The sequence below is a fragment of the Schistocerca nitens genome, chromosome 2 (assembly GCF_023898315.1).
Source record: "Schistocerca nitens isolate TAMUIC-IGC-003100 chromosome 2, iqSchNite1.1, whole genome shotgun sequence".
NCBI classification, from domain to species: Eukaryota; Metazoa; Arthropoda; class Insecta; order Orthoptera; family Acrididae; genus Schistocerca; species Schistocerca nitens.
The window spans coordinates 785,531,160-785,555,449 of record NC_064615.1 but is presented as its reverse complement, the minus strand read 5'-3'; the positions used below and the strand labels follow the sequence as shown (position 1 = coordinate 785,555,449).

At 41.4% G+C, this 24,290-nt stretch overlaps 1 protein-coding gene across 3 annotated transcripts in view; it reads right to left on the bottom strand.

Annotated features, from left to right (window-relative positions):
• Positions 1-24,290, bottom strand: part of LOC126237045 (sorting nexin-6) — an 80,039-nt gene that overhangs the window by 3,664 nt on the left and 52,085 nt on the right. For all 3 annotated transcript variants that reach the window (XM_049946809.1, XM_049946807.1, XM_049946808.1), the window contains one exon: positions 9,061-9,124. In XM_049946809.1, the coding sequence (XP_049802766.1) occupies positions 9,061-9,124 (64 nt within the window). The remainder of the gene's footprint in view (positions 1-9,060; positions 9,125-24,290) is intronic.

Genomic DNA, 24,290 nt, shown 5'->3' with positions numbered 1-24,290 from the left:
AGGTGCAGAGGAAGGTAGAATGTGGCAGCTGGTATCCCACTTTTCAGTCTTTTAAACATGATCATTTTCATTGTTGTGCTCTGACAGCAGCATTTTCCACTGGTTCCCTTCTCTGACACAGCATGATTATGTCACTCATATGGAATGAACTTCAATGAGACAGTAAAATTTTGATAGTTTACAAAACTGAAATAAAGAAAAACCCATTTTACATCTCAGATCAAATTTTATGCACACAAAAATTTTGCATGTACTTCAGTACTACAACGTGAGGTCCCCAGAACCCTTCTGATGATAACGAAGACACTTTTCTGTAAATTTCTCCACATTACATGACTTAGGGAGCTATATTTTCACCTCATACTGCATTTTACTTGCATATTCTATGTGCACAGGTAGGGTAACTTTAAACCTCTGTATCTTGGAAACGGATAAAGAAACTTTTCATGGTAGTTCAAGACAGAGATCTTACAAATGTACCGTAAAAATTACAACAATTTGCTGTGCATAGCTGTCTTTGAACCAATGCTCAGTTTTGGTACAAAAGAAATGGAAAAAACTTCTTTGGGGAATTCTAAGGAACCACCCATGAACAAATGGTGCCTCTGTATGTCCCATGAAGCCAGCTGTAGATCACAACCAATACAAAAGAACTAACTGATTTGCTCCATTGGTCTAAGCAGGAGGTGGTCTGTAATATTCATACATTGACCCTTCATTGTAAGATAGTGACTCTAAGATCCTTCTGTTGTGTATATCGATGGGCCCTAGCCCAATGGCTAGCCGAAACACTTGATCTTACCTTTCTATTACCGGGGTATGAGAACTGGCAAAACCCCATATCTTTATGTGGCATTTTGGACCATACTAGATAGTGCATGTGTAATGAGTTTATTTCTGTGAGATGACTAAAACAAGCATGAGGAAATACAGGCTTCATTAGCTTCAAAGCCAATGTTCTTTCACAGTGCACAGGACATGATGGGGGGAGATGGGGGAGAGAGGGGTTGGACATGGTCCTGCCTTTTATGGGAAAGGAAATTCTGGTTGGTTGGTTGTTTGGGGAAGGAGACCAGACAGTGTGGTCATCGGTCTCATCAGATTAGGGAAGGAAGTCGGCCGTGCCCTTTCAGAGGAACCATCCCGGCATTTGCCTGGAATGATTTAGGGAAATCACGGAAAACCTAAATCAGGATGGCGGGACGCGGGATTGAACTGTCGTCCTCCCGAATGCGAGTCCAGTGTCTAACCACTGCGCCACCTCGTTCGGTGGGGAAAATTCTGTAACAGGACTGCAACAGAAGGTAGTGGATGGGTGAAGGGGAAGTCTTGCAGCTGGATTGTCCACAGAGGGGAAACAAGCCATGTGTTGGCAAACTGGGAGCAGGGTTGAAAGAGACGACTAAGAATGGTGGAGGTGACAGTGTATTACCTTAGATAATGAAGGTAGGATTTTGGGTTTGACTTTCCTTATCTCAGAGCATAGCAAGAGACCGTATTGGCCCCAACAGAAGGTGACACTGGGTGATATTAGGCATACTGGTCCGGAGCACTTTCATAACAGGGTTATGTAACAGATGAAATGGCTCCATTTCATTAAACAAATTAGGATAACCCAACTAAATAATAATATTCAAAAATCGATCTTTCTGCTGGAAATACAATTTTATGTGGGAATTCATCCCTATATCTATGCTACATATCTGACAAATTCCACTAACTAAAATTCTGTTCACCAGTAGTTCAGCTAAACAGTATAAAAATTTCTGGGTTCAAATTGCAGTGTTAACATTTCACCATTACATACTATGGAAATGCTGCCACTGATGTGAGGAGTTCTGCAGAGAACAAATCAAAGCTAAATATCAGTCACTCTAGGTGCCACGGATCATTTCTGTCCGAGGCTAAATCTCCTCATACGACTTTCAGTTTTCAACTAAATTTTTTATCTCTTACCCTTATGTTGTGTATATCAATGGGCCTAGCAATACAACAGTCATGGGGACTGAACTATGTGCAATATTTTGACAAAGAATACAGAGAGAGTTTATACACGGAACATCCCCTAATGAAAAGTTCATACTAGAGTTTGAACCCAAGAATTATTCTATTGCATTAAGTTACACTCCTGACTCTAAATATCATCAAAAAGGGGGAGGGGCAACACCTCACTGTTTTTTACATTGTGGACTTTGTACAATATGTAGATAAGAGACAGGCCTTTCTGTGATAAACTGACATGCTTCAAATGGAATAGGATTGATTTATATGATGTTAGTGTATTTATCCCACTAATTTATTGACAGGTGTAAGGGTGAAACAACAATACATTCATGGAAATGCAGAAGGTAAAAATGTTAAATACACAACTACTGATCAACATGACATCATAATAAGGTTCTTTTTCACAAGTGATAGGAAAACTTATGACTGGCTCATAAACAAACATTCACTTCATCAGCATGACACCAAACTGAGTAATTTTTGAGTTCTTAAAATGAATTTTAAAATTCTTCAATCACCAAAAAATTTGCAGGTATTATAAGACTAATAGTTAGCTAACTTATTAGTCAAACGAGCCTAATAACAATACAACAATTGAAATTTCTCCAGAGACAAATTTTTTAAACTTGAAATGAATGGGTAGGTACACTTACCAACATAATTAGGACACTCCTAAGCTGGCCTTTGCTAAAAGAAAGTCCACAATATGAGGTGCATTCATCAAGGTCGACCCCTCTAAATCTCCCTTCCAAACTCGTCTTGTATACATGTTTCATCTACCTTCCATCATGCATCCTCTATACAGTACATCCAATCTTTGACATAGCTCTCTTCTACACCATAATCCCTAATATTAACTTGAAATTTACTTGAAGTTTTAAGTCTTAGTGTAACAATTGCTATGTTGAATAAAACTTTGTAATGTATTTAATAAATAAAAAATAAATTTTTTGAATAATTATATGGGTCAGGAATACAATTTCAGGTGTTAAAGATCAACATGTCTTTCTTCTTTAAGTATTTCAAAGCAAACCATTTGTGCTATGAACTAAGTTCACATTTGTTTTTCCCCAATATTTCTTTATCAGCACAAAGACATTCAAATTTCAAGCAATTCTTTTTTAAACTCAGAAACTGCATTTCAAAGTTGCCAATATTACAGCTGCAAAATTTAATTCGGACAGTTTTTTATTGAAAGCTTATGTCCCTTTGCTGTTTCTGAAATTCTGAAAATGTTGAGAAATGCTTCCCTTATATTTAAAAGTGCTGTCTTTGAATATCAAAAGTCAATATCAGAGTTATGCCATAGCATTGTTTCAACAAGCTTTGAAGTTTATAAGTGTTTTGCTTTCATGATCTATAACAGAAAGAGAGAATTTGCTTTCAAATATAAAAAAAATGTGTTTTCTTTTCCCAGTAGTTTACGATTAACTCACCTATTCTGGATAGTGAAGACACTTTCAAAGGAGAAAAACTTTGATTTCTATTAATGAGGAAGGCAACATTTTCAAAATTCTCTCTCCCGAAAACCAACATACCAAGTCACGTAGCAGAAGACATGCATAGCCACTTACTATTTTAATCAATTTTTTAACTGTTAATCATAAAGAGCTTTAGCTATAGTGGAGTTTATAAACTTAATCTCCAATTCCATGATTTCACAAGTTTCTTCCAGAAATGTCTGCCTGCAAAGTGCTTCTTGATGAATGGTGTAAAGCTAAGAGTATCATGGTTAATTTTTTTCCTTCAAAATTGTAACAAACCCGTTTCTTAAGGTGGTCATACTTTTTTTGCCTTCTCCATAGAAACTGACAATGAGAATTTCATAGAATGAAATGTACTCAGTCACAGGTTGTCCTACTTCCTCTCCATGTGTTTGACCTTTGAGTGGAAATAATCCTGAAAGTTGTTCTGTAATACCAGCAGACAACATAAACCTTACAAAAAATTAAACTTGCATTGTATAATTTATGTCACAAGGGTTGGCAACTGTTACTGATAAAGCTGAAATCATTTGATCTTCAACTTGTTGGCTGGTTATATTCGATGACATTTTGACTGTCCTATCACTGTTTTAGCAGACAATGGCAACTTCCTTTTTTAGAATGTCTCATTTGCTCTTAAAAACCCGAAGTTTCTCTTCAGATGCGTCAATAAAGTAACTTCTAATGTATTTGTGCGCACACACACACACACACACACACACACACACACACACACACACACACACAGCAAATACATTAGAAGTTACTTTACTGTGTGTGTGTGTGTGTGTGTGTGTGTGTGTGTGTGTGTGTGTGTGTGTGTGTGTTTTTCCTCTCTTAGAGCAGCCTCTTAACAAACCATGAAACTTTTAATATTAACTTTTTGGAAGATTGTATCTAGTAATTAAATGCATAACTATTTTCCTTCACTCTTCTGATGTTTTTCTCCTTCCTCTTTTTTCCCCACTGCGTTACTGATGTGATATTTAGTACTAAATGATACACGAGACTATGAAGTGACACTCAAAATTTGATTTCTTGTTATTAGCCAGATTTCCTTTTAAATAAGGCAGGTCACAGAGCCATTTGAGTCTTTAATACATAAATGTGAATGTTCGTTCAGCTTTAAATTCAGTTTTTTTCCCTTCCATTTTTCTTTGCTTGTTCTTTGTTGCCGTGTCTAACAGGGTACCTAAGAAAATGTTTCGTTCTATAGTAATCAGGCCACCAACAGAAAAACATTGCAAACATAGCTGTAGTATTTGTTGCTGGATGGAAAAATATAGGTAACTTTATGTTTCAAGCAGGTACTTTTATTGCTCAACTGTAAAATGTGGATGAGAAGCACAATGAGGCTGTTGACCAACTGACACACGAATCAACCACACCTATCCCACACATACTCACCGACAAACTTTGTGGCCACTGAACATACAGAATGGCAACAAATGGACAGGAAAATGTCACTGGTTGGGGAATCTTGCAGGGAATGCAGATCACTTCATAGAGGCAGGCAAAATTTCCAACTGCAGGGATCTGGATTTTTAACTACAAATTCTAGTCATTCACACATGAACAATGCAGTTATGTTCAAACCAGAGGAGCCGAAGAGCTATATGTGGCTCGTGAGCCTCGGTCTGCCAACTTCTCTCTTAGACCAGTCCAGAGTCTCATACCCAGCTTGAAAAATTAGACCACGTAAGAATGACAGCAAATAAGCTGGTTATGTTCATATCTATAAAGTAGGAGCCACACACCGTATCACTCCAGTACAAGTTTGGCATTCCAAATCAAAACTAGCAGCATTTTCCATACAAGTGAATCACTATATCTGTCATTCCTCTGGACTTTAATCTGATCCTTTTAATTTTTTAAATTCATGTTTATGACATCACTAGGCACAGAAGTCCCAACATATCTGCTCTATTTGCTGTTGATCATTTAGGACTAGTTTAAACTAGCTGGGAAAGTTTAAAGTCAACAGCCAAATCCTTTGTCAAAATTTTCAGAGTTTTGTTTTTGAACCAAATAAATAGTAAAGCCAAAAAACTAAGTGTCAACTATTTCCTCCATTTACTATTTGTCCTGCAAGATTACAAAGCAAAATGTTAGGAAATTTACATGTTTCAAACCTGCACTACAGATTCAGCACGACTAAAACAGAATGTATCCATAACTCAGGCCTACAAATTTTTTTTAAAATGCTTTTTTACTTTGATAGCTGATCTTTTTAGATTTTTACGAGCTGAATGCAAATCTAGCCTTAGTTTTTTGTATCACCCAAAGTTTTCGAGCAATATGCTTTTTATTATAAAGTATAAAAGCCCTATTCTGTATGGTAAATGGGGAAATTAATGAAATGCTTTGTTACAACACAAGCATCGTTTGTATTTACAGTAAGCTACTTAAAACAATGTGTTAATAGAGGTTTCACTTGTTAGCTGAAATTGGTTTGTATTTTCTCTCTCTCTTCTTTGAAGCTTCTGTGTAGCTTTTTCAAAGATGAGTCACTCACTGAACTCAGTGAAGTGACCAGTCACCCATCATGTTGGTGTTCCAGCAGCCTTTGTATCATTTTTGCATCACTTTAATGTCCTGGTGAAAATGCTCTCCTTGTTCCTCACTAACATCTCCCATATTGCCTGGGAAGTAATCAAGGTGACTAATAAAGTCAACTGTCAGGCTCATTAAACATCCTAAAGTTTTAAACTTCTTTAACATTGTAGCTATAATAGAAACATATTCTGGGTCTTTTTCATATCCTAAGAACTTTGTAACAACTTGCTTGAATGATACCCATGCTTCCTTCTCATTTAAGGTCGTTGTGGATTCAAAGTTAACATCAAACATCAATTTTTCTAATTTCATCTCCAACAAAGATGCCTTCTTTTAGTTTAGCTTCTGAAAGGTGTGGAAACGTTTGGCAGAGATACTTAAAACATGGTCCATCTTTTGGCAAAGCCTTTACAAACTGTTTCATTAGGCCTGACTTTATATGCAGAGGTTGCAGGAGTACGCTTTTTGGATCTACAAGGTTTTTGCCTAGAATGTGCTTCCACCCGGTTTTAAAGACTCCATCACAGGCTAGTCCTTTCTGCACCAGTGCTGATCTCTAGCCCTACTGTCCCATTCACACACGAAACATGGAAATTTAGTACCAAGGAGCATCCATGTTACTTTTAGATCACCACGTATCATCCAACCATGAGCAGAATAGCCTATTTTATTTAGCACCATTTTTAGGTTTTCATAGCTTTCTTTCACATTTATAGAATGTCTAACAGGTATAGATGCATATATGTTACCATTGTGTAATAAAACCGCCTTTAAATAGTTGTGGATGAATCAATAAACAGCCTCCAGTCTTCATTTTTGTATTCAATACCAAACTCATTCATCAGACCAGGAATATCTGAGCAATACATTAAAACACCTTGTTAAAAAAACTTGGAAACTTGCTGCTCTCTCTCCCTCTCCTCTCTCTCTCTCTCTCTCTCTCTCTCTCTCTCTCTCTCTCTCTCTCTCTCTCTCTATACATGTATATGCTGGTTCCAACTGATAATTTTTTTTAATTCAGTGCCAAGCAATTCAGCTTTTTCTTTCGTTAAGCCCAGATCCCTAACCAAATCGTTAAGCTCGGTCTGAGTAAACAATTTGGGCTTTAGACTTTCTGTATTATAATGGACCTGGACCACCACCACCACCACCACGTTCATCTAAATCAGATTATACATCAGAAAATACTTCTGTTTGAATAGAATTTAAATCATCTGGTGGTTCAAGAACGGGCAAATCTACTGGTCAGATGGCAGACAGAAAGTTAGGGTAGCTTATTACCTTCTTGTTTTTCGAATTATGACCAGTAATACCAACACTGCAAAAGAAGCAATCATTGGAATGATTTCTTGGCTACCTCCATATCATAGTTACAGCAAATCCAAAGACTTTTCTCCTTTTTGGACAATTTTCTCATATCTTCAACACACAAACATACCTTATAAGGCACCCAAGATTTATCTTTATCACCAAGTTTAGATCCAAAGTATGATAGATAAACTTTTGTCAAAGTCTGTCATGTTTCTTTGGTGTTCGTTTAATCACAAATTCACCACAAATAAAACAAAAACTGATAGCAGAGTTTTTACAACCACAATTAGACATTGTACTGAGCAAGTGCACAGGAAACAGGGCAGTGAGGTAATGTTGACAGTAAACAAAACATCTGTTAACACAAAAACATAATCCACCATTTTTTCCAGCAGTGCTACCAATGTCATCACATTCATTACACCTCTTTTCTAAATTATTTTAACTACATAAAAGCTGATAAATTCTTTTAAAAATTGTTTAATATAATAAATTTAACTGTAAAATGTTAAGAAATGGTGGGTGATACAGTTTTTTAAGTATCATATTTGGATTTCCCACCGTATCATATTTGGATTTCCCATCCAGAAAAACATAAGAATAAGGTATTTTTAGCAAAAAAGTTTTTCCATCTTTGACCTGTGTAATCTATAGAAATGGCTTTTCTTGATATTAAAATCTACAACATTTAAACAGTGATGTGAGCATACAATACTCTGAGTCACTATTTTGCTATGGAAACATTTTCTTGTAAAATGCTACTCCAGCATGAATATACTTTGGAATGTCTACTTTTATTTCGTATGTGAATACTATATTTTGACTGTAAAAGGGGCAACATCCAACATATATTTAAGACAGTGTACTTTTTCAACCATTTTCTGACAAGTGTCCACTTTCAAGAGCCACAAAAGCCGTACTGTAGTAATTAAATAGCTCTTTTTATGGTTTAAATCGAAAACCGTTCTCAGGTGGTTTTTCAGAGTTTTCTAGCTGTTTGTTTCATCCCAATAACATCAAATGCAAGATTGTGCAACTGAGCCTATTATCATAGCTATTGCAGTTGAGAAAACAGATGTATAGTTTGAGCTTCTGTTACTCACATCACATAGCACTTGGATAACTGTCATGGTTATCAAGTTTGTGAAACAATCAATAAAAATAGACATTTTCACAATTCTGGGAGCTCAAACCCAGAGATAAATCACCAAGAAATGGATATTAATTATACATGTCGACTCAAATTCAGAGAGGAAACTGTGCACTAAAGATAGACAAAAGTATCCGGAAGATGAAATCCCCATAACAAATTTGAAGTTACAAAGACTTAAGTTAACAACTCCATTTCATTTCATAAATGCTTTGTTGTTTTAGTTTACCTAAATTGCAGATATTTGTATACCAAGAGTAGATAAGTCGTCAATTCATCACAGATGATCAAGTGTTTTAAAAGTAAATGAAAGGCACAACAAATGACTAATTTAGTAATGCACACTGAAATTTAAGGCCCACAAGCCTAAAAAGATGAAATTTTACTCTACTGCTAAAGACAAAGATATAAGCAAATAAGGACAGGAAAAAAGACTGAACACAAAAAATTTAAAAATGGCAACCTACATAGGTAGGTGTAATGTTATTTTCTGTAACATGAAAGTACAAATGTAATGTTATTTTATGTAACATGAGAGCGTAAATTAAGAATTACCTTCTTTTGCCTTCTCAGACATCTGCTCAAATTTTTCACATGCACGCTGTTGCACCAGTTCTGCCTAAAAACAAATGTTTTTTTCTTGAATAACTTACAATTTTAAAATTTATTTTAACAAATACAAAGAAAAAACATTACTCATTGCCAGAGTCCAGGAAACACCAGCAAATTAATGGTGAAACATTACTCCAAACCAAGGATATCATCATTTGGCACTTTGAAATCACAACTAGTGTCACTTTACAATTAATTTAACATTTGTAATCCCATTAGCAGTTTTCAAGTTTGTCAGCAAGTCTTGTATTACTTAGAGGGCACAAATAATCAGTGTGAACTGACCTGGTAGGTTAACAGAAGAGAAGGCAAAGCATACACTGCCCCTGGATGGGCACCTCGGCATAAAAGCAGAGACTATAGGAAGGTACTATTCCACATGAACATAAACTGTCAATACTTATTTACAATTTATTAGTGTATACAACACACTCAACTGTTGGTTGGTTGATTGGGGTAAGGAATGAAACAGTGAGGTCATCAGTCCCTCAGACAACGGCTCATTCATCTGGAAGTAGTGATGTCCATCAGGAATGTTGAAAGAAATAGGTAGGAGCAATGTAAATGGGGAACTAAAGGCAATAATGATGCCAGACCTGAAAAAATTATTTTTGTGGAAGTAAAAGTATACAGATTGGACGATACATACAACAGAGTGGTCGCTTAAGCTCAGTCATGGTGAGAGAAACCCCAACCGTGTCCAACCCTGTCAACTCAGTTAAGAGCAAAGACAGCTACAGAGTAAACAATGCCTTCCAGTCAAAAGATCCAGAAAAGTAAAAAGGAAAATGCTAAAAATGTAATGGACATCAATTCGAATGTTCATAATAAAACAAGACGAAATAGTTAAGGGTGCACATGGATGTCCCCTGGAACTCTGCGTGCGAAGGAGGTAGGCCATTCCACAGCTGTCCCATCCCCAGTCCATCATTGGCAAAGCATTAAAGAGGAGGCAACCTCCACTAATCAATAGTGGTAATCATAAAATTAGAAACATGGTGCAGCAGAGACAGAGCTGAATGCCTTAAAGCAGTGAAAACAAAGAGGACTGACAGAAGCAGCAGGCAAGGATGTAAGGGTGAAGATCCCTGTGGTCCAGCTTGTGGGAGTAGACACAATCATCCCCAATGACCCCCACTCCTCCAAAGGTAGTTTACAACATATCTGAGAATAAAAACAAGTCATGGAGATAAATGGAGAACTAGTTCAATTGTCAGTCAGTCATCCATCAACATGAGACAAAGAATTCAGAAGATAGTGCTTAGCATGGACAGGCAGGAAGAGGGGGCCATGATCAACTGTCAGCAAAACTCCATTACCACAATGCAGAATTGACTTGTCACATAAAATAGTGACCAATATGACTGATGCAGAGGTGAAATGCAATGAATTCCTTCCAGGAGGAACAGAAGGAAGATTGCCATACAGCAGCAATCTCCTTTATAGTATGGAGTTTATTATAGGTGGCAGCAGTCCACCCAATGCGCCAACTCGTGGTTTGCAGAGCCCTTACTTGCAGCTGGAACGTCAAAGAAAATGAAGCGAGTAATTGTGCCTCTAGCCAGACAGCCAGCCAGTTCATTCCTGGCCTGGAGACTGCTCCGAGTTGCTACATATTAAAATGCAGTCAAGGCAGGCTCGTTTGATAAAAACAGAGGGCTCTGTTAACGGCTGTCAGCTTGTCTTAAAAATGTCATGTCTCTGTAAAGAATGGTGCTCCTGACCAGTAGGAGATCTTTTCTATCCATAGCTTTAGAGCAATTAGTTGGAAAGACCATTGCACCCTGATATTCTTGCAGAACTGAAAGGAACGGACACCAAAGGACTGATTATATTCTTGAAATATAAGGGTCCTAATTTGTGGCCTAGGTATCAAGCAAAGTGGGAAAGGGGGGGATTTGAAGAGAAAACACAGAGATTACATTCTGAGGAGGACAGGCGAGGTCCCGGCAGAGGGCTGAAAGGCGCATTTCAGCTGGTAATCTCACCTGAGGGCAGGAGTCGCCGTGTTGCCCCAACCATGCAAAAAGAATAGGATAGCTTGGATGATCAGTAAACTGTTGATCAGTAAACTGTTGATCAGTAAACTGTTGATCAGTAAACTGTTGATCAGTAAACTGTTGATCAGTAAACTGTTGATCAGTAAACTGTTGATCAGTAAACTGTTGATCAGTAAACTGTTGATCAGTAAACTGTTGATCAGTAAACTGTTGATCAGTAAACTGTTGATCAGTAAACTGTTGATCAGTAAACTGTTGATCAGTAAACTGTTGATCAGTAAACTGTTGATCAGTAAACTGTTGATCAGTAAACTGTTGATCAGTAAACTGTTGATCAGTAAACTGTTGATCAGTAAACTGTTGATCAGTAAACTGTTGATCAGTAAACTGTTGATCAGTAAACTGTTGATCAGTAAACTGTTGATCAGTAAACTGTTGATCAGTAAACTGTTGATCAGTAAACTGTTGATCAGTAAACTGTTGATCAGTAAACTGTTGATCAGTAAACTGTTGATCAGTAAACTGTTGATCAGTAAACTGTTGATCAGTAAACTGTTGATCAGTAAACTGTTGATCAGTAAACTGTTGATCAGTAAACTGTTGATCAGTAAACTGTTGATCAGTAAACTGTTGATCAGTAAACTGTTGATCAGTAAACTGTTGATCAGTAAACTGTTGATCAGTAAACTGTTGATCAGTAAACTGTTGATCAGTAAACTGTTGATCAGTAAACTGTTGATCAGTAAACTGTTGATCAGTAAACTGTTGATCAGTAAACTGTTGATCAGTAAACTGTTGATCAGTAAACTGTTGATCAGTAAACTGTTGATCAGTAAACTGTTGATCAGTAAACTGTTGATCAGTAAACTGTTGATCAGTAAACTGTTGATCAGTAAACTGTTGATCAGTAAACTGTTGATCAGTAAACTGTTGATCAGTAAACTGTTGATCAGTAAACTGTTGATCAGTAAACTGTTGATCAGTAAACTGTTGATCAGTAAACTGTTGATCAGTAAACTGTTGATCAGTAAACTGTTGATCAGTAAACTGTTGATCAGTAAACTGTTTAACAGTAAACTGTTTAACAGTAAACTGTTTAACAGTAAACTGTTTAACAGTGACTGCATAGGTGAAGAGTTGGTACCATCAGATCTGAAGTAGGAAGATCCTCACTTCAGCAAGGTGACTGTTCACAGTACTTGTCCAGAAGGTGGCAGTGGCCAACCCCACAATGGCTTGGTGAAACAATTTAAGGCACCTCAAAGCCATGCACCTAGTAAGCATAGTCCAAGGGGGACAGAACCAGAGCCCAGCAGATACGACAGAAAGAAGCATGATCTGCATCCCAAGATGTGTGGGCAAGGAAGCACAGAGTGTTAAGATTTCTCCTGCTATTAGTTTATACTTAACAAATATGGGGGCCCCCCAGTCAGTTTCTTATCAATGATGAGTCTCAGAAAAATCATGACCTCAACAACACACAAGTTTTGCGTAACCAAGTGGACCATGGTACGATAAAAATGCACCACCCACATTTTTGCAACAGAGAACTGGAAAGCATGGGAAATTGTTCAAGCAGAGACCTGTCTGATGGCACCTTGGAGTTGGCACTCAATCAAGGCTCAGAGTGGAAGCTGTCTAAATGCAAAAAGCATTGACATGACAGCATGGGGGTGACAAATGGTCTGATAGAGGTCACTAGTCCATTGACAGCTGTGAGGAAGTGTAAACTCAGCCTGGATTCCTGTGGAATGCCATTCTCTTGGGCCTGTTGAGAACTGTGTAAAGCACTAACTTCATCCTGGAATAAACCATACGATAAAAATTTACAAAAATCAGCAGGGAGCCTCAAAAGCCCCAATAATGGAGGGTAAGTAGGATGTGATGGTGCCAGACAGAGTCATATGCTTTATGCAGGGCAAAAGAGATTGCAATGAGGTGTTTACATTTAAAGTCATTTTGACTAGTTTCCAACCAAAGCAGATTGTCACTTTGGAACCGTCCCTCCCAGAAACTACACACCTAAAGAACAAAAGGCCAGATGCTCTCTCGGGGCCAGTGCGGTTCTGAAAACTGCACAATAACCAGAGGCAGCTGGGAACTTATCAGTGAAGCACATTTCTTGTAGGACAAAGAAAACTGTGAAAAAGGAGGAAATAAGGTGTTACTGTTCTGACAGGTGACTAATATCCATTACAGTTCCACTGAATGATCACTTTGCAGATGTCCAGGTTAGGCTTGAAGGATCCAGGGGGCCAGGAGGACTGGTCACACCCAAAGATCTCTGCCTGTCACCAATGACGATGGAGCCACATTAATGAGAATTGGTTCAGAAACCAACGGTGCGGCAGAAGAATGGAGGGGGGGGGGGGGGGGGCGGGGGAAGACCTGATAAGTCTGGGGTCACAGAGGTAGCCTTCATCTCCCTTGCAGCCTTAGGTGGACAAGAGTCTTGCAAGGGCCTATCTGCAATGAGCATAGGGGCAGGAAGAGTGGGCTGGCATCGGGCCTCTGATCTGTGGGTTTCCAGGGAGAGAGGTCCTTAGGGGGAGCTCTGTTATCGATAGGTGCCAGAGGAAGTACTTGCTTCTGGGATGTTGGGAGAACTGGTTTGGGATATTGTGGGGGTTATGGCTGTGCGTAACTGGTCACCATAACAGGGTATATGTAGGCACTCTTATTTTTTTGTGCCTCAGTATACAACAGGCAGTCATTATATTTATATTCCTGCATCATCTTTTCTTTCTTCAAAACTGGGTAAACCAGTTAACATGGAGAATAGTGTTCCATGTAACTCTTTTTAGTTATTCACAAGGACTTTGTTCCAAGAAGGATCTTCTGCAGTTGCTCCATTTTGGGTTTGCTGTGCATTGGGACAATATGACCAAAGTACACGCATCACATCATGGGAGTTAGGACTTAAGGTTTCGGATCACATATATGCACTGTGACTGACTTTTTCCAAGAAGACATTCCCTTCAAAAGCTAAAATGAAGGAGCCTGTATCTGTTTGATTATCCTTGTGACCTTTTCAGACACAATGAACACCAATATGTCCACTACTTGAGATTAGCCCATAGTTATTCATTCGTTTGGAGTGTAGGGTCTCTGTGCAAGATCATTTCTTGAAGTGTATTCAAATTTTCGTTTACAACAATGGTCACTGGTATGCCACCCAAACTATCACATCCCTGAAGAAGATTGTGCAGCAGAGGCAGCTTTGAGTAATAGCAGTTCCTTGCACGTTTTACCAAAAGACTCAACTTCACAGTAATTTTCAGTAAGTTCCACAAAAAATAATGGCTTTGTCACAGTGAAAGTATCCCATTCAGTTCAATTACACACTAAGTATTGCATAAATTTTTTCACTACCAGACATCTGGCTTGTCTGTCTTCTCATGGGGTAGCCCGAGTACAGAAAGCGGCATCAACATTTAGATGTCTAGACCTGTCTGATGTGAGCCAGATTAGAACTGTTTTGGTGTAATTTCACATGACTGATGTGTGAAATGTCCATCATGATGCCACTTGCTCCAATCAAGGGCTCTCTCTATGGGCAGCACACAGTCACAGTGAAGGCCATCTGGCATGATCTGTTGCTTGTGGTCTTCATGTCCCATGAAGACTCATTTACTCCTTGACATGCAAGGGGAGCTAGCAGCTCAGACATCGGCAGTGTGATCCCTTCATTGACAAGGGTCAACTGAAAGAGTACAAAACAACCCAACCACATCCAATTGGCTGCCACCTTGGGTTTGAAACACACATATGCACACCATAGGTGTTACTTAAAATGTTCTTCCCCAGTTAGTCCACACTAGAGAAAAATTTGGAAAAGTTCGAACCAAGAAGGGAACCAAAACTTGCTTCAACCAAAAGGTGATGTGAAGTAAATGAATGAATATTCCAAGAAAGGAAAGTAGAGTCTAAGAAACAGCAAGGTCAATAGCAAAGGGCTGCTACCATAAGAGAGAGTAAGAGAAGGAACAATAGTCAGACAAAGTTGAAACACAGGAAAGGAAGTAGGTCTGCAATAACCTGCAGACCTATGTTTGCCATGCATGTACTCACAACAGAGTCATGAGCCTCCTGTGAGGTTGAACTGATTGGTTCTCCATCAGTGAAATCTACAACAACATTGAGAAACGTTACAGGAAAGGGTCAGGTCAGCAATATCTGCAGATATTAACTCAGTTGGTAAAAATATTCCCAAGGTATTAGACTGTAAGATGATTTTCAGTGCCCCTTTCACGTAGTTTGATTAATAAGAAGTCAGCAATGTTTTGTGACAAAAATCACCAAAATTAGACTGATTTATATAGAATATACCCAACCAAATAATCTGCCTTCCTTATTAAAGATAACTTGTCTTATCTGACGTATACTAAATTTTTATATATAAAAGTTACCACTTAACTATTTTTGAAGCTAATAGAAAATCGATTATAAAGTAAATCAGCTGAAAAAAAGCAAATGATCAGTACAGTGCAATCAAAACAGCTTGTCACTTTTGACAGTTCAGCCCATTTGAGGCAACACAATGCACTTTCCCAGGCAACACCAACGATGAGCCATCTTTCCTTTTGAGACCACCACACATCAACAGGTATAATAGTGCACTTTGTTACCACAATGGTTCAGTGTGTGTAGATTTGCGTAAGCAGTCATAACGTACTCCCTCAAATTACATTCATTTCGATCTGATTGCACACCCATTTCACTATCTAAATGGAAATATGAGTCAAGGTGGAAAGTAAGATATTAGGAAACAATAAAACGTTTCTACTTGGTGAGACTGTCAAGCTGACAATCACTTACTGCATATGTTACTCCATAACAAATGGACTTCAGTTACAGTCTTACTAAGTAGTGTTGCTGCAAGAACAGACTGAATAGATGGTCATTTTTGTCTGCTCCAGCACCAAGTCCATGCCTGAGGAAGATAACAGCCTTGATTTTACCCCTTGAGTCACTGCTTACACCATAAACCAGAGTAGTTATGAAACATTCATAGCCATAAGTCTCTTGTTTGGTTCCTTTCTATTAACGATACTTGCTTGATGGTCACTTACTGACAATTTGTCAAAAAAAGGATTGGAACATAGACAATTAATGATAGTTGTTAGTAAAGGTTACAGTACGTCTCCGTACTTCGACTCATCCCACATCCTTTAATGTTCTCCATGGTGGAATTTATAGCAAATGAGATATAGGTAAATTAAAGATTTAGAGTAACAAAATTTGTAACTTTTTTGAAATTCATAATGCAATCTAGTTGCCTTGTTACCATGCAGATTCCACAAATGAATCTCATTCATCACCAATAATGATTTTCCCTATTATTAACTGTCATACTTAAATAATTGCAGTTTAATGGCAACACTCACTAATTTTAATGTTCCTACTGTAAACTAGACTGTTGTTTCGGCTTTGAAAGTGGTATAAAATGGTCAACTGAGATTATACTGTATTTATTTTATGGACAATCACTTAACCCAGCATATTATAACTGTGGTATTCATTCAAAGAAATCACAAATATTAATTTTGGGAAAACCAAATTTTGTATGGAGTATGAGATTGGACAACATCCAACTTAATATGTAGTATCCATTTTCAACAAATTTTTAAAAATATATGGTAAGTATTAGCGGACACAGCATATTAGATTCATGCCAAGATAATAAATCATTGCCTAGAAATTACTGCTAAAAATTTATGATCAGAAGAACAAAATGGTTTAAGAAAAGCAAGCTCCTATACTAATGTTTTTGTTTTCACTGTTCAATTATAGAAAAAGGAGTCCAGTAGGGAAAAACACTTCACACTTACAGACAGAAAGCTTTTGACCATGTGGCTAGAATCTTATGGAACATATGACAAAAATGGATATTCTCAGCAAATAAAGGTGACAGAAATCCTATACAGAGGTACAAAAATAAGAATAAAGACTAACTATGCAATATTATAAGCTTCCAGAATAAATATCAAATGATATGTGGAACAATCAATAGAACATTGAGAAAAGGTGAGAAGAGACACAAATCAAGTTTTACAAGGTAATGGCTGCTAAAATCGACGATAGATCAGGCGATAGCTGTAGACGGGCGCGTAACGGATTAAAATAGGGGCATTCAATTAAAAGGTGTCTTACCGTCCACAGCTGAGAGCAGTGGGGACACAGTGGGGGAGGATCGCCGCTTAAAAGATGTCGATGGCTAAAAAGACAGTGCCCTATCCGGAGTCTAGTTAAAATTACCTCCTCCCGACGACGCGTTCGGGAGGAAGAAGTCCAAGCGCAAGGAAGAGCTTTCACTTCCCGCAATTTATTATTGGGAAGTGTTAACCAATGCGCATGCCATAAATGAGCAACTTTGCGACATAAACCGCTCCGTAGATCGGTGAAGGGAAGCGATTGAATAGCTGGCCGAGGAAGAGAGACTGCAGCCTTGGCCGCTATATCGGCCGCCTCATTCCCACGGATACCAGCGTTTCCCGGGAGCCAGAGGAACGCCACCGAGACGCCCCCCAGATGGAGCAAGCGCAGACAGTCCTGAATCCGGTGGACCAGAGGGTGCACAGGGTAAAGAGCTTGGAGACTGAGGAGAGAGCTGAGAGAATCTGAGCAGATAACTTACTGTATCCGCCGATGGCGGTGGATGTAGTGGACAGCCTGGAGAACAGCGTAAAGCTCCGCTGTATACACCGAACACTGGTCGGGAAGCCGAAATTGATTTGGGGTGTCGCCAACAATATAGGCACTCCCTACACCTAACGATGTTTTCGAGCCGTCGGTGTAAATAAATGTGGCGTCCGTCATTTGTGCACATAGAGCAGCAAATGCACTACGATAAACAAGTGTAGGGGTACCACCCTTGGGAAATCGACAAAGGTCACGTACCAGGCAGATCCGGGGACGGAGCCAAGACGGTGCCGTACCCGAAGTTGTCAAAAAGGTTTTAGGAAAGCGGAAGGAAAGAGAATGGAGCAGTTGACGGAAGCGGACTCCCGGGGGTAGTAGGGAGGAGGAGCGGCCAGCATACCCTACATCAAATGAGGCGTCGAAATAAAGGGCATGGGCTGGATTAGCAGGCATGGAAGACAGATGGCTAGCATAACGACTTAGGACCGCTCGCCGATTGGACAACGGAGGTTCAGCAGTCTCAGCATAAAGGCTTTCCACAGGGCTAGTGTAAAAAGCTCCAGACACTAAATGTAATCCACGGTGGTGGATAGAGTCGAGAAGCCGAAGAATAGACGGCCGAGCAGAGGAGTAGACTATGCTTCCATAATCCAATTTCGAGCGCACTAAGGCGCGATAGAGGCGGAGAAGGACCACTCGGTCCGCTCCCCAGGAGGTACCATTCAGGACACGGAGGGTGTTAAGCGATCGCAGACAGCGAGCTGAAAGATAGGAAACGTGGGAGGACCAGCACAGTTTTCTGTCAAACGTAAGACCCAAGAATTTAGCGACATCTGAAAATGGAAGGTTGACAGGTCCTAGATGTAAGGAGGGCGGAAGAAACTCCTTACGTCGCCAAAAATTAACACAAACGGTCTTACTGGGAGAGAAACGGAAGCCTGTTTCGATGCTCCAAGAGTGGAGGCGATCGAGACATCCTTGAAGACGTCGTTCAAGAAGGCTAGTCCGTTGAGAGCTGTAGTAGATCGCAAAATCATCCACAAAGAGGGAGCCCGAGACATCGGGAAGGAGACAATCCATAATTGGATTTATAGCGATGGCAAACAGTACAACACTCAGCACGGAGCCCTGGGGTACCCCGTTTTCTTGGGAGAAAGTGCGGGAGAGAGTAGTGTTCACCCGCACCCTAAATGTGCGCTCTGCCATAAATTCGCGAAGAAAAAGGGGCAGCCGGCCTCGAAAGCCCCAAGAGAACAGTGTGCGGAGGATGCCTGTCCTCCAACAGGTATCGTATGCTCGCTCCAGATCAAAAAATATTGCTACCGTTTGGCGTTTCCGGAGAAAATTGTTCATGATATAAGTGGAGAGAGAGCAACAAGATGGTCAACTGCAGAACGATGCTTTCGGAATCCGCATTGGGCAGGTGTTAAAAGACTGTGGGAGTCCAGCCACCACGCTAAACGGTAATTCACCATACGCTCCAAAACCTTACAGACACTACTCGTGAGAGAAATGGGGCGATAGCTACAGGGGAGATGTTTGTCCTTTCCAGGTTTCGGAACAGGAACGACGATAGCTTCCCGCCATCGTCTGGGAAAAGTACTGTCGGTCCAAATTCGATTATAAAGGCGAAGGAGGTAACGCAGACTATTGGTTGATAAATGCAGCAACATTTGGACGTGGATACCATCTGGTCCTGGGGCGGAGGAGCGAGAAGAGAGTGCATGTTGGAGTTCCCGCAAGGAGAAAACAGTATTGTAGCTTTCGCGATTTTGAGAGGAGAAAGCAAGAGGTCGCACTTCCGCTGCACGTTTCTTCGGGAGAAACGCTGGTGGGTAATTTGAAGAGCTCGAAATCTCAGCAAAGTGCTGACCCAACGAGTTAGAAATTGCGATGGGGTCCACTAATGTGTCATGCGCGACAGTGAGCCCAGAGACCGGGGAAAAACTAGGCGCGCCTGAGAACCGTTGAAGCCGACTCCAAACTTCCGAGGCGGGAGTGAAGGTGTTAAATGAGCTAATAAAGAATTTCCAGCTTGCCTTCTTGCTATCGCGGATGACACGACGGCATCGCGCTCGTAGCTGCTTATAGCGGATACAGTTGGCCAAAGTAGGATGGTGGCGGAAAACGCGGAGAGCACGTCGCCGCTCACGTAGTGCATCACGGCATGCCTCGTTCCACCAAGGAACTGGGGGGCGCCGGGGCAATTCGGAGGTGCGTGGTATTGAATGTTCCGCAGCTGTAAGAATAACGTCGGTAATATGTGTGACCTCATCGTCGATGCTGGGAAAGTGATGGTCATCGAATGTCGCTAGAGACGAAAACAGTGTCCAATCGGCTTGAGCAAACTTCCAGCGTCGCAGGCGCATATATGGCCGTTGAGGCTCCAGTCGAAGGACACATGGAAAGTGGTCACTCGAGTGTGTATCATCAAGGGCGAACCATTCGAAGCGCCGAGCTAGCGGAACAGTACCGACCGCAAGGTCCAAATGAGATAAATTTGCCGTGGAGGCAGACAAAAACGTAGGGACCCCAGTGTTGAGGCAAACTAGATCTGCTTGGTGGAAGACGTCTAGCAATAGTGAGCCACGTGGACAAGGATGTGGAGATCCCCAAAGCGGGTGGTGGGCATTGAAGTCCCCAACCAGCAAATATGGGGGTGGAAGCTGACCAAGAAGATGAAGGAGATCAGCTCGTGCCATTGGTGTGGACGATGGAATGTATACAGTACAAAAAGAGAACGTGTATCCAGAAAGGGAAAGACGGACGGCGACAGCTTGGAAGGAAGTGTTTAAATGGATTGGGTGATAATGGACAGTTTCATGGAGAAGAATCATGAGTCCTCCGTGTGCTGGAGTGCCTTCAACAGAGGGGAGATCATAGCGGACGGACTGAAAATGAGGGAGAACAAAGCGGTCATGGGGACGCAGCTTTGTTTCCTGAAGACAGAAGATGACCGGCGAGTAGGATTGTAAGAGGATCGACAATTCATCCCGATTGGCTCGAATACTGCGGATATTCCAGTGGATAATGGACATAGGGTGAACAGAAAATGGAGGAATGCGACCAAGGTCGCTGTCAACTCAACGACTGCTCTGAGCTTGCGACCGACAGCAAGGAATGGCATTCAGCCGAAGGCAGAAGATCCTGATCCATAGGTTGGTCAGGAGCAGCTCCTGCCACCAGCGACCGGCCGGTTGATCGGCCGCCAGCAGTGCGCCTCGGCGACACAGAAGACGGCCGAGGGCGACTTCCGCCAGGTGGTGCTGTAGATGGGACACGCCTTGGCGGAGAAGGAGAGGAACTGGGTTTCTTTGTAGCCTTCTTGGAAGTATGATGTTTAGAGGAAGGAGGAACCGATGGTTGGGAAGTTGCCGTACGTAAAAACTCTTCACGAGTATGCTCTTTTTTCAAAGTCTTGGTGTCTGACTTTTGGGCTCGAGATTTAGCAGAACTCGACGTAGGGTGAGCCAGAGAATGAGCAGGCGAAAGTGGTGAGGTTGAACGGGCGATCTTTGCGCTGGCCGATCTGACGACCGTGGCACTAAAGGTGAGGTCGCAAGTCTGCGTGGCCGCCTCCTTTGTTGGCCGAGGAGAAGCAAGGACAGTGCTGTAGTTTCCTTTCTGAGCCACGGTGGGCTGTCGACTGGCGAATAATTTTCGAGCAGCAAAGGTTGACACCTTTCCCTTCACCCTAATTTCCTGTATGAGTTTTTCGTCCTTAAAAACGGGGCAATCTCGAGAGGAAGCGGCGTGGTCACCCATACAGTTGATGCAGCGAGGGATGGAGGTGGACAAGCACCCTCATGGGCATCCCTGCCACACGTAACACATTTGGCCGGATTGGAACAGGACTGGCTGGTGTGATTGAACCGCTGGCACCGATAGCAACGCGTAGGGTTCGGGACGTAAGGGCGAACGGAAATTATCTCATAGCCAGCTTTGATTTTCGATGGTAGTTGAACTTTGTCAAATGTCAAGAAGACAGTGCGGGTTGGAATGATGTTCGTGTCAACCCTTTTCATAACCCTATGAACAGCCGTTACGCCCTGGTCAGACAGGTAGTGCTGAATTTCTTCGTCAGACAGTCCATCGAGGGAGCGTGTATAAACGACTCCACGCGAGGAATTTAAGGTACGGTGCGGTTCCACCCGGACAGGGAAGGTGTGTAGTAGGGACGTACGCAGCAATTTTTGTGCCTGGAGAGCACTGACTGTTTCTAACAACAGGGTGCCATTCCGTAATCTGGAACAAGACTTTACAGGACCTGCAATTGCGTCGACACCTTTCTGAATAATGAAAGGGTTGACCGTGGAGAAGTCGTGACCTTCGTCAGACCGAGAAACAACAAGGAACTGTGGCAACGATGGAAGAACTGACTGTGGTTGAGACTCAGTGAACTTACGTTTGTGAGCAGACATAGTGGAAGGTGAGGAAACCATTGCGGAAGAATCCCCCATGATTACCGGCGTCTCCGATGGCGCGCTCCTCCCTTGTGGGGGCCCTCTCTGAGGGCACTCCCGCCTTAGGTGATTGTTCACACCTCAGGTCACACCTCCCGACAAACGGACGGAGGGACCAATCGGCACTTTCGGAAGGTATCAGCTCGGGTAATCACCCCTCCCTGTGCCTGGCCGTTACCAGGGGGTACGTACATGTCCTACCTGTCTACCCGGGGCGGGGAATTACGCGTTACCCCGTCACCGGCTACGCATGGAAGTGCGTGGGTTGGCCTTCAGACACGCACACAGAGGAAGAAAGAGAAAGGGAAAGGAAAGAAGAGAGGTCTCAAACGCCGCAGCGGAGAAGGTAGAGAGAAGAGGTAAGGAAAAGAGAAGGACAAAGGAAGGATGAAGACTTACAAGCAAGGAATGAAGGCGAAGAATGTAGTATATGTACAAGCGTCCATCTCCGGACGTAGGCACAAACCATAACCCCAGAGAAAGGGAAATAAAGAGCCCAAGGTGAAAGGGGGGGGGGGGCGAAGATGGGGAATGGGGAAGGATGAAGGATGCGGAAAGGGAAGGTATGCAGCCCGGAAAGGAAGGAAGGCCACATCAGCTCGGGGTCCCGTGCTCGCTACGCACGTATCCACAAAAGAGTTGTGGATCCCCTGGGGGGGGGGGGGGGGGGGGGGGGGGGGAGTGTGTGTGTCTGTCAGTAGTGGTTTATCTTGTAGTGAAGTCGAAGTAGATACTCCGTGCGAATTGATATGGGTGGAGGTTATACTTAACAGCCGAACTAAGTTAATAATTGGCTCCTTCTACGGACCCCCAGACTCCGATGATATAGTTGCTGAACAGTTCAGAGAAAATTTGAGTCTCTTAACAAATAAATACCCCACTCATACGGTTATAGTTGGTGGGGACTTCAACCTTCCCTCGATATGTTGGCAAAAATACTTGTTCAAAACCAGTGGTAGGCAGAAAACATCTTCCGAGATTGTCCTAAATGCTTTCTCCGAAAATTATTTTGAGCAGTTAGTCCACGAACCCACGCGAATTGTAAATGGTTGCGAAAACACACTTGACCTCTTAGCCACAAACAATCCAGAGCTAATAGAGAGCATCATGACCGATACAGGGATTAGTGATCACATGGTCGCTGTAGCTAGGCTCGATAAGGTTTCTTCCAAATCCGCCAGAAACAAACACAAAATAATTTTATTTAAAAAAGTGGATAAAGTGTCACGAGAAGCCTTCCTAAGTGACAATCTCCATTCCTTCCAATCTGACTGTGCAAATGTAGACGAGATGTGGCTCAAATTCAAAGATATAGTAGCAACAGCAATTGAGAGATTCATACCTCATAAATTGGTAAGAGATGGAACTGATCCCCCATGGTACACAAAACAGGTCCGAACGCTGTTGCAGAGGCAACGGAAAAAGCATGCGAAGTTCAAAAGAACGCGAAATCCCGAAGATTGGCTAAAATTTACAGACACGCGAAATTTGGCACGGACTTCAATGCGAGATGCCTTTAATAGCTTCCACAATGAAACATTGTCTCGAAATTTGGTAGAAAATCCGAAGAAATTCTGGTTGTATGTAAAGTACACAAGCGGCAAGACGCAGTCAATACCTTCACTGCACAGTGCCGATGGTGCTGTTACCGACGACAGTGCCGCTAAAGCGGAGTTATTGAACGCAGTTTTCCGAAATTCCTTCACCAGCGAAGACGAATGGAATATTCCAGAATTTGATACACGAACAGCTGCTAGCATGAGTTTCTTAGAAGTAGATACCTTAGGGGTTGCGAAGCAACTCAAATCGCTTGATACGGGCAAGTCTTCAGATCCAGATTGTATACTGATTAGGTTCCTTTCAGATTACGCTGATACAATATCTCCCTACTTAGCAATCATATACAACCGCTCGCTCACTGACAGATCTGTACCTACAGATTGGAAAATTGCGCAGGTCGCACCAGTGTTTAAGAAGGGTATTAGGAGTAATCCATCGAACTACAGACCTGTATCATTGACGTCAGTTTGCAGTAGGGTTTTGGAGCATATACTGTATTCAAACATTA